The 11,330-nt window shown below is 51.8% G+C and overlaps 1 protein-coding gene across 1 annotated transcript; it reads right to left on the bottom strand.

The window, feature by feature from the left end:
* Window positions 1-2,889: 2,889 nt before the first annotated feature.
* POU4F1 (POU class 4 homeobox 1) lies at window positions 2,890-5,032 on the bottom strand. The gene is given in 4 exon segments (XM_040543999.1): window positions 2,890-3,641; window positions 3,644-3,950; window positions 4,760-4,854; window positions 4,857-5,032. Coding segments are annotated over 4 exon segments (1,179 nt in total). The 5' UTR covers window positions 4,882-5,032.
* Window positions 5,033-11,330: the final 6,298 nt, after the last annotated feature.

The raw sequence follows: 11,330 nt of genomic DNA, 5'->3' as shown, positions 1-11,330 counted from the left end.
ACATCACGTGTCTTGATTCACAGATTTACCGGCGAAATCAAAAAGATTTGGCTAAAATATGTCTACAGAAGAAATAATCCCAGCTATTAAGTAACTTTTTACATTTGGCATCTGATCTAGTCACAGGTCATCAGAAAATAGAAAGAGGTTCTTTGATCACTTGAAGCAGTAGGTGGCATCCTATACGTTCCTAATGAACAATGGCATTTACAACATAAGGAGAGATCAGTTTAGGATTTTCATATTTATTAACCCAAAATAAAAAAAAGTATTTTGTTACATAATTAAGTGCAATTAGGCCAGTCAGAACAACATATAAACCTGAAACCACCCAAGCTTTTCTTCTTTATACATATTTTGTAGGTGCATAATCCTTTCCAGCAAACTGAAAAGAAATACTTCAGAAGTCCTTCTTAAAATTTTACTTTGATTTATATTCTGCAGTTATAGAATAAACTTCAAGAAACACACGCAGCTAATATAGTTTTTTAGAGCACCGATTTTCACATAAGAGCTATCTCAAAGTAATGATTTCTGGATTTAGCAGAAAAATACATCTCTCACTATTTTCTTTTTGGTAGAATTAGTCCTATCGGCTAACGGCTCTACTTTGAATTTACCAGCCGTGTCTCGGAAATATTATTATTTTTTAAATGCACCCAATAATAATAACTATTCTGTTTTCACGTTTGATTTATTTGTAAGTATGCTGGGACGCATCTCCCTGTTGTATTTTGGCGTACAGAAATATTTCTGATAGAAATAAAAGTAATATAATAAAGACACAACCAAGGAGAAAGCTCAGCAGACATACATGGACAGGTAGATTATTCAGTGAGACATTTCAGGATCCACACGTGGTTGCAGTTTGTAACCTTTTTTTTTTCTCTGTGCATTAAAGAAAATATTTACAATCGTCTTTCTTCTCTCCTTTTTTTTTCTTTTTTTTTTTTAACCTCTTTTAAATCTAAATACAAGAACGTGACAAGAATGTTTGTGTTTTCGGTGAAAACAGGCAGTTAAACTGTGAAATTACACCATCCACAAAAGATTCTACCAGAAGCTAGTCTATTTAGTGCTCAGTTTCAAAATGCATAGAATGTTTGCGCTGCAAACAATGATACACAAAATAATAATAATAATATTAATAATAATAAAATAAATAGTTAAATAAATAAATAATATCGAGACTTTATCACGGATCTTTCTATGATTTTTTTCCTTCCTTGTCTTTTTAGGTCATGCATAATTTCAGTCTATTGTTTGTTTTGATTTAGACGGGAGGGTATTTTCCCTTCACAGATTCCGCCTTACTTAAAAGCATTAACAGTCATTCCGTAACAGCCGGACCCTGCAATGGCTTCTGCACCTAGCTGACGTTTCACATAAGGAGCTCTGACCTTTTTCTCTTTTTTTCTTATTTATTCCCCCCCCCTCCCGGATCCGCGAGACACCCTGCCTAGCAGTACCAGCACCGTTATTACGGAATAGCATCGCTGCCGAGCCGGGAGGCTGGGATAGTGCAAACGGACCCCCCCCCCACCCCCAAAAAAGCCAGTAGCCCCCACCAAAGGTGTATTATTTCCACCGAACGACTTCCGAGCCCCTTCTCGTTGCCATTGAGCCAAATGTCATTTCAGCCCCTGCCTCCTCGCACCGGCGGCTGCGATCGCTTCCCGGCTGAAATAACCCCCAGCCCTCGGGGGGAGCCGGGCCGGGACCTTGCTCACGAACCCCAAATCCAGCGGTTTTTTGCGGGTGCCGGGGGGCACGAGCCCTCCTGAAGCTCTGTGCACCTCCTCTCGGGGTTAGGGGGAGCGGAGGGAGCATCCCCGCTGGGGCAGGGATGGGAACGCCAACCCCGCAGAGACAAAGGGGCTCGGAAGTAACTTTTGGGGGTACGGCGGCAGCAGCGGGGAGCAAAGGGGCTGCTCCCGAGCGGCTGCGCTCCGGGTGCCCCGCACCGAGGGGCAGGCACGGATCCGGCCCCTGCCCCTGCCCCTGCCCCAAGTCCCGGCCCCAGCCCGGCTCCCTCCGCTCCCCCGGCGCAGACAAGACCCATCGCCAAAGCCTCGCGGAAAACAGCATTCGAGGAAAAAAATATATATATAAAAGCAAAATCACAAAACCAAAAAAAAAAAAAAAAAAAAAAAAACAACAACCAACGCCGAACAACCAGAACCAAAGACAAAAGCCGCCCCCAAACCGAGCAACCCCACAGCCCCCACCGCCGTCCTCCTTTACCGAGCAAAGGGAAAAGAAAGAAAACTCTCATGAAAGGAAAAGCAACGCAAAGAGACCCAAAGCAAAACAAACGTAGTAGCATCGTCACCGACAGTTTTCGCCTTCGGGATTGTTGTTCGGATTTTTTTGTTTTCCTTTGAAAGTTGTGACTTAGGTTGGTCGGTTTGTGGCTGTTGCTGTCACGGTATTTATTGGTGTGTGTCTGTGTGGTTACGCTCTAAGTTGCTCTTTCTCCCACTTTCTGCCGGAGGAGGGGGGGTTCGGGGGAGGGGGGGGGAGAAGGGGGAGAGGGGGACGGGGCTGCAGAAGTGACCCCCACGGCTTCCTAGAGCATTTTCACCTCCTCCCCCTCCTGCTTCTCGGTGGTGTCCCGGCGTCTTTGCGTTTTAATAATTGAGAGCGGCTCCCCCCGCAACCCCCCCCCCCCCCCCTCTCCCCCCCCCCCCCCCGCACCCCCTCTCTCGAGTACTTCGCGTTTATTTCTACATCGTCCCTCGGTCCCCGGCAGCTTCCCATGGCCTCGCGGGGGACAGCGGCGGTCCCCGCCTGTCCCCCCCCCAAAAAAAAACCCCACGGTCCCTCTCCCCGCAGCCGGGGCCGCCCCTCCCGGCCCCCACCCCTCGTTATTTTTTTTTTCTTTTTTTTTTAGTAGGTGGCGGAAAACTTCATCCGTTTCTGCTTCTGTCTCTGGTTGCAAAACCAAACCCGCACCACGTTCTTTTTGAGGTCCAATTTCTCGGCGATGGCGGCGATCTTCTCGGAGGAGGGCCGGGGCTGGACGGCGAAGTAAGCCTCCAGGGAGCGCTTCTCCGGGGCGGCGATGGAAGTCCGCTTGCGCTTCTTCTCGCCCCCGTTGAAGAGCTCGGGCTTGTTCATTTTTTCCCGCTGGGCGCCCTCGGCCTCCTCCAGCCAGGCCTGCAGGATGGGCTTGAGGGCGATCATGTTGTTGTGCGACAGGGTGAGCGACTCGAAGCGGCAGATGGTGCTCTGGCTGAGCGAGCCCACGCCCGGGATCTTCAGGTTGGCCAGCGCCGAGCCCACGTCGGCCTGGGTCACCCCCAGCTTGATGCGGCGCTGCTTGAAGCGCTCGGCGAAGGCCTCCAGCTCCCGCGGGTCCGTGTCCGAGTCGCAGATGGAGGCCAAGCCGGCCGCCCCCACCACGGCCGCCGCCGAGGCCACCTGCCCCGCCGCGCCGTGGTGCGCGGCCACCAGCCCCGGGTGCGGCAGCCCCGACGGCATGTTCATGGCGGCCGGGTGCGAGAGGTGGCCCAGGCCGTGCATGTGCGGGTGCGGGTGGGCCGACGACGAGATGAGGCCCCCGCCGCCCCCGCCGCCGCCGCCGCCGCCGCCGCCTCCCCCGCCGCCGCCGCCTGCCCCGCCGCCGCCGCCGCCCCCCCGTCGTGGCCGCCGCCGCCGCCGGCTCCGCCGCCCCCCCCGGCGGGCATGAGGGCCAGGGCCGGGGAGGTGATGTGGTCGAGGAGGTCGCCGGGCTCCAGCGCCTGGTGGTGGTGGTGGTGGTGGTGGTGGTGGTGCGCCAGGGGCACGGTGGAGGTGGAGGTGCAGGGCACGCTGTTCATGGTGTGGTAGGTGGCGTCGGGCTTGAAGGGGTGGCTCTTGCCCTGCGACACGGCGATGTCGACGGCGGCCAGAGCCTCGGCCCGCGCCAGCAGGGTCTCATCGAGGCTGGCGAAGATATTGCTCTGCAGCTGCAAAGGGACACAAAACAGAGCGGGGTGCGGGGAGGGCGCCGCGGGGCACACGGGGGGGGACCGACGGCCGGGGGACGGGGGAGGACGGGGGGAGCCCCCGAAGGGAGAGAGGGGAGGGAGGTCGAGGGGACCGAGCGGGGAGCCGGGGTCGGCATGCGGAGGGTGGGGAGGGGCGAGCGAGCGGGGGGCAGCGCGGGGAAGGGGTAGGGGAGGGGAGAGGGACGGGAGAGGGACGGGGGACGGCAACGAGAGGGAGCGAAGGAGAAAAAGAAGACAAGAGTCGGCCGGGGGAGGATCCGGAAAAAAAAGAGAGGAGCGAAGGGGACAAACGAAAAGGAAAAAAGGAGGAAAGAAGAAAGGGGGAAAAGAAGAAGAAGAGAGGGAGGAGAAGAAACAGATCTGTAACTCTCAGCTGGGGAATTATGTCAAACACAAGAGCACATAAAGCGCATTCCTTTTCAGAGGCCGAGTCATAAAAATTAATACAGAAAGTGGATGAAGTCGGAGACTCGTGTGAACACCGCTTTCAAAAAGATCACAGGCGCTCAGATGATTGCAGAGGAAGACATGAAAAAAACATTAAGCGCCGCTTGTCAAAATGTGCCTCGCAGCGGTTTTTTTTTAATGCACATACACATACATGCAGTGTACAGGAAAGAGAGAGAGAGAGGAGAGAGAGGAAAGAGTGCGTGCATGCATAACAGAGAAAGAAAGAAGAAAGAAGGAAAGAAAGAAAGAAAAAAGAAAACAGAACAAGAAGGAGGAAAAGAGAAGGAAGAAGAGGGCTGCAGCTGCCTGTCCCTTACCGGTGGAGTTGGTAGACATGCTCTTCTTATTGCTTCCGAGCTGGAGTGTAGAGAGGGGTATTTGTGCTCAGGTAGGGTGGGATGCATGGCAAAAGTGGCTGCTTGCTGTTCATGGACATCATCTTGAAGGCTTGGCATGTAAATCCACAAACACTCCTCAAGTCGGGGCAAAAGTGCTCTCGGGGCGCTCTCCCGACGGGGCTCGGGGAGGGGGAGGGAAACCGACGACGGCGGCGGCGGCGGCGGCGGTGGTGGTGGCGGCTCCGGGGACCCTGCCCCCTCGGCCGCCTCTGCCGGGGTGGCCGGGGCCGGGGCTGGGGTGGGCTCCCTGCGGCCCCCGCCTCTCCTCACTCCGCTGCCTGCCGCTGCCCGGCGCCGGGCGCGCTGCGCTGCGCTCTGCGCGCACCTGAGCCCCGCATCCCGTGGCTACAGCCGGGCGGGCTCTCGCGAGAGCGCGGCGGCTCCGGCTTTGACAGGCATCAGCTGTCTCCCCCCCTTCCTCCTCCTCCTCCTCCTCCTCCTTCCCCTCCTCCTCCCCTCCTCCTCCTCCTCCTCCTCCTCCTCTTTTCCCTCCCGCCGCCCCCCGCTCCCTGCCTCCCCCGCCTTGTTGCATCTCCCGCAGCGCTCGCACCCTCCGCAGCGCCGGCACCTGTGGCTGCCAGGAGGTGCTGAGCGGGGGGATGCGCGGGGAGATGCGCGGGGCGCTGCGCGGAGGACTTGCTGCTTCCCAGGCTTGTACCTGAGAAGGGTGCCGGTGACGGGCACGGCTTTGAGGAGGCCGGTGATGCCCGCACGGCTTCGTGTCCCCCTCCCCGTGTAGTTTTTATGTCGGGCTCCGCTTGCGGCGGCCTCTCGGCCCGCCAGGAGCCTGCTGCACGGGGAGCGCGGCTCGGGGGAGCGGTGCGTGTCTGTCTGTCTGCTCGCTGCTCCCCTGCGAGCCCCTGCTCCTCCACCGTGGGAAAACCAAGTTGCCAAACCAAAACGGCGTGATCTGAAGAGGAAAACAGTCACAGACAGAATCTCTCTTCTCTTTCTTTCTTTCTTTCTTTCTTTCTTTCTTCTTTCTTCTTCTTTCTCTTCTTTCTTTCTTTCTTTCTTTTTCTTTTTCTCTCTTTTCTTTTCTCTTTCTTCTCTTCTCTTTCTTTTTTTTCTCTCCTCATCTCTCTTTCTCCTTTCTCTCTTCTCTCTTCTTTCTCTCTTTTCTCTCTTTCCTCTTCTTTCCTTTCTTCTCTCTTTCTCTTCTTCTTTCTTCTCTTTCTTCTCTTTCTTCTCCTCCTCTCTCTTTCCTCTTTCCTCTTTCTCTTTTTTCTTTCTTTTTCTTCTTTCTTTCTTCTTCCTTTCTTTCTTCTTTCTTCTTTCTTCCTTTTCTTCCTTTCTTCCCTTTCTTCCTTTCTTCCTTTCTTCCTTTCTTTCTCTCTCTTTCTCTTTTTTCCTTCCTTCCTTCCTTCCTTCCTTCCTTCCTTCCTTCCTTCCTTCCTTCCTTCCTTCCTTCCTTCCTTCCTTCTCCTCTCTCTTCCTCTTTCACACCCCCTTCTCTCTTGCTAAGGGGAAACTCTAGATGCAAGAAACAAGTCGATTCCTACTTGCAAAGTTTCAGCCTGAAAAGAAAAAAAAAAAGTAGTCTGAGAAAAGACTTTCTTTCTCTCTTTCTCTGTTTCTCACTCTCTCTCTTTCTATTTTCTCTTTTCCTCTTTCTCCTTTCTCTCTCTTCTTCTCTCTTTCTTTTTCTCTGTCTTTCTCTCTCTTTCCTTTCTCTCTCTCTCTGTGTTTCATTCTTCGAGCACTTTCCCGTTTGACTGAAACGGTCCTGGAGAGCGACAATAGAGCCAACAACCCACTCTTCCATTTCCAAGTGACATTTGGGGCTACCGCCCCGTTTTAGAGCAGATTCTTTTTATCCTTTCAGCCGCCTGACGGTTTTGTGAAAGCTCGGAGCCCAAACCCCCGGGGGAGCGATGCGGGGAGGGCCATGTCCCCCGGGGCAGGTGGAGCCGCCGGGGACTGCGGCGGCCCCGGGGGGCTCCGGATGACTCCTGCCGGCCTCCCCTGGGTGTGGGCGGCCGAAAGGACGAGCACGAGTCGAGCCCGCATAAACCCTTCCCTAGCTCCCGGCCAGCCCGAGAGGAAGCAGGGAACGAGTGCCAATTACTTGGGCGAGAGGAAGCCAGGTCTCCATCCATTACCGCCTCCCCTGGGATGCCTGCATGCAGCTCGCCTCGGAGAGGGGCACCGGAGGCAGAGACACCGCTCCTGGGCTCCCCTTATTTACCGAAACCATTGCAGCAGGGAAGCCAAGTAACACCTCATGCGGATTTCTTTCTTCATTTCTTCTTTTTCCCTTTTTTCCTCTTTTTAAAGTCGTGACTTATTCCAGCTATTCTAAGCTACCGTACCTTGTAAAGAGAAAGTCTCCTGGGGAAGGGGAGGGGAGGAAGAGGAAGGCGGGAGGCACCACCACCTTTCGCCAAGTTGCTGGGAAGTGCCCAGCTCCCGAATAATAATAATTTAAAAAAAAAAAAAAAAAGGGCCGAGCAGCCCGTCCTTTCCCTGGCCTGCAGCACCCGCAGGAACTGCGGCGCTGGGGAAAGGGACCCCCAAAACCCGAGGGAGTCGGGGCGGCGTCCCTCGGGGGCTTCCCGCTGCCACAGGCTGCGCTGGGAAGTTTTGGGAACTTTTTGTCTGCGGTGCGGCGACGAGGAGGCAGAGGTCATGGGGGGGGGGGGGGGAGAGGTATTATTATTATCATTATTATTATTAATTTCATAATCTTCACCATCATTATTATTTTCCTCCAGATAGCGCTCGCTCTGCCCGGCTTGTCGCTTTCCAAGCCCTAGAGCAAAAACTTCCCTTCGCAGTCCCTGGGACATTTCCTGATCATGATTTCGGGAGCGGGAAGCGCAAAGGCCGGGAGAGCTGCCCCCCTTGCTGCCCTCCCCTGCTCTTATGGCCCAAGATGCTCGGTATAGGAGGCATATATCTGCTGTAATGCATCCACTTGTCTCCCGCAGTTTTCTCCGGCTTCCAACGCAAGGAATAGGCAGATTTCCTTAATTGACTGAACTGCCTATCTCGAGAAAGTAATAAAGTAACCCTTATTCCCACAGTGAAACGATTTATAAATTAATTACTGTAACCCATTGTATTTGATTCTCTTTTTAGGATTCCCCAAAGATGAATATACTAAAGCCTGGGATATTAAGTATTAACGTCTGATCAGAGTTTGCTATACAACCTGACTTTTAAAAAAGAAGTCAATGTGGAGTTTATAGAACCACTCACTGTAAACCTCCTGGATATTTTTATTCCACCAAACATTAGCTTTGCATTTTTACAGTCGCGGTATTTGTCCTACCCCGAGTGTCAGTGAGAGCACCAAGAGAAAACCTACAGTACATGTGTTATTTGGTGAAGTTCACGGAAAGTCAATATCCCATTTAGTGTAAAAGCTATTTTCCCTTAAGATGATAAAAATCAACCTTCTGAAGGAAAAAAAATAACCCTTTGGGTGAATGCACAAAAAGTATTTCCATGTCCTAATGAGGACTTTCCTTACATCAGCAAAGACCTGCTAATTACTGATGTACAAGCTGCAATAATTGCTTTTGCAGCCAAAGTGTAGAGTGTTGTCATATTAAAAATTGAAACGCTCGGTGGTGATTGGTGTCCCAAGGTGACTGGCGACGTCCCTTTCGGGAAGGCAGGGGGCCGGTGGGGAGCCCTGCAGCCTGTGGCTACCAAACTTCTTCCTCACCCCCCCCTCTTCAGCGGTGCCCCCCCTGCGGCAAAACCCCTCCCGGCCGACGCTCGCCTCAGCACCGGCTCCGTGGGGGTCCGGTGAAGGACGAGGGGCTCAGAGGGGGTCGGGGGGGCTGCTGGCCACGTCCAGCCCCCTCCCGCCCCCCCCCCCAGCTGCCAACATGGGGCTCGGAGCCCCCCCCTCCCAGCGCGAATCAAAGCGAGGGGCTGGGAAGTAGTTGCCTTGTCATGTAACACATTGCCTGATTTATTATAAAATTTTAACGAAATCATGCATATTTTAACAGCCTTTAATCACTGCATGAAAATTTAATTCATGAACTGTAGCGCGTTTAAATAAATGAAGTGTTAATTCATTAGGATTAATTAATTTGTTAAAGGATTGTGTGCAAGGTTAAGGTGGGAGAGAAACTCTTTGTTAGTTTCGCGTCTTAATCACCAGGTTTGGGTAGCAGAAAAGGGGAGGGGGGGATAAAACACTGCGGGGAGCGGCAGCACCGATGAGAGGGGTGAGAACCCCCTTTCTTCTCCCCACACCCCATCCCCGGCCGGTCCCTCCCCGTGCCGCCCCCCTGCCAGCAGCGGGGACCAGCGGAACCCCCACTCCGCCCCCCATGTCCCCCGACCCCCGGCTTTGCCGGCCTCCCATTGGCTGCCCCGAAAACCAGGAGAATGCAGGCAGCAGCCACGTTGCCTGTAAAAGCAGTAGAGGCTATGCTTTCTACCAAAAAAAGCTGAAAAAAATCAGAAATAGTAAACTTTTTTTTTTTTTCTTCTCCCCAGCTTCATCCTCCCGTGCTACATTCCTGGCTGCCAAGGCACGGGCACGCTTTCCCCTGCACCAGCTGTTCTTGCCTCTCTGTCCCTCGGCTGATGAAGGCTTTCCCAGTTGGCATTAAGTGGCACCGAGGCAACAAAGGCAGGACAGGGACAGCACCTCCCCAGCGGGCACCTTGCCTGTCACCTTGACTGCAGGCAGTCGCTGGGATAACCCCAGATCCCCATTTCTGGTTACCTTGGAGTTGCTTTTCCTCCCATCCAAACCTGGAAGAGGAGAAGAGAGAAGCCTGGGTGTATTCACGTGGGACAATTGTACACCAAGGTGTATCAGCTTCACAGTTTGCAAGACATTTGCCTTAGCCACAGTGCAGAGAAGTTGTGTAAAGACTTCTCCAAGCCTTTGGCTGATGGGTGTCAGAGGCAGGACTCTTTTCTAGCAGCAGCAACACGCTTTGATGCTGTGTGAGCATTAGGATCAGACTTAGTTGATTCAAACTGCCTTTAAATGTCATTATTTGGTGTGAGAAACAACTGTAAAATGGAGAAGTGGGGTGCAAGTTAGCGCACCTTGTATTATGGACGTAAGCTGTACACTACCCTCCCTCCCCCTTTTGAAGATACATAAAAACAAACAACAACGACAAAAACACACAGTAAAACCCAGACGTATCCCAAGTCAGTATCTGGTGCCAATGGGTAGAGCCATTGTAGCATGAGCTTCGATCTGAGGAAGCAGCAGCAAGCAGAACCGGTCTCTCTCGAGGCCTTTATGGAGCTGGGGAGGAACAGGTCAATTGCCAGGTATCCTGTGGGTAAAACCACCTGCAAAGATGCCAAAATCTGACCCGTGCATTGGGTGCAGCCCAACAGCTTCCACGGCGATGAGCTGAGGCTGGCAGCAATCTCACCCTCTAGATCGTCAGTACCCCTGGAGAGCATTCTTCTACGTTGAAACCTGCAAGTTGCCTGATATTTAGTACTGTAAGCAGAATTAGATTGCGTAAAAAAATTACGAGCTATTAAATATCATTAGACATCACCACTTTGAAAAATCTACTGTCTTAATCAAAATTGCAATAGTTAAGTTTTAGATCTTGTATATTCTGAGTCTACATTATTACATAACTATCATAAAAAATGGATAGCAACGGACCCTTGTTTAGGCTCTTTTATTCATAGAACATGATAAGTACAGCAAGAGATCAAGCAAGCACAGCATTCACAGAACGCAACCTGGAGAACTGAAGCCCCCCCTATGGCTAATAAATTTATAACTCAGGAAACCTGTAACTGAGGAAATTCATTAACCTTTTTGAACTGAAAGAGGGTAGATTGGATGTAAGGAAGAAGTTTTTCACAATGAAGGTGGTGAGACACTGGAACAGGTTGCCCAGAGAAGCAGAGGATACCCCATCAAAGTTAGGTTGGAGAGGGCTCAGAGCAGCCCGATCTAGGGAAAGATGTCCCCGCCCACAGCAGGGTGATCTTCAAGTGTCCCCTCCAAGCCAACCCATTCTGTCATTACACAATTTTTTGAAGTTGTTAATGCACCAACTACTCTGCCAAACTTTAAGCCAAAACAAACACAGTCTACGTTAACCAAAATGCAGAATTTACAGTGGGGTAGCTGTTTTAAAACACAACAAAAAACAAACAAACAACAACAACAACAAGATTAAGATACAAGAATTCAGATACATTTCAGCTTTCCAAGTCGTGAAACACAAAAAGCTCCCACTTACAGCACTGGATGCACTCACAACCTACTCACTGTTCTTGCATTTGAAATCTGAGTGTGAGTGCGTGTGCTTGGGAAACAGCCAGTTATGGACAACTACACAAAGTCTTGCCACAATGCTGGAAGTTACCATCCCTGAGCAAACGGAAACCCAGCACTTGCCCTGAAACATCTCACTTTGTCCCTCCTAGAGAATGAGTTACAAAGTTTATGGCTGTGATCTTCAGATTTTTTTTTTTCTAATCTTAGGCTCCTCTTTTCTATCTATCCAGCTGCCTGACACGTAAAGCTAGA

Source organism: Cygnus olor, chromosome 1 (genome assembly GCF_009769625.2).
Source record: "Cygnus olor isolate bCygOlo1 chromosome 1, bCygOlo1.pri.v2, whole genome shotgun sequence".
Taxonomy (NCBI): domain Eukaryota; kingdom Metazoa; phylum Chordata; class Aves; order Anseriformes; family Anatidae; genus Cygnus; species Cygnus olor.
This window is presented reverse-complemented; position numbering and strand designations above follow the sequence as displayed.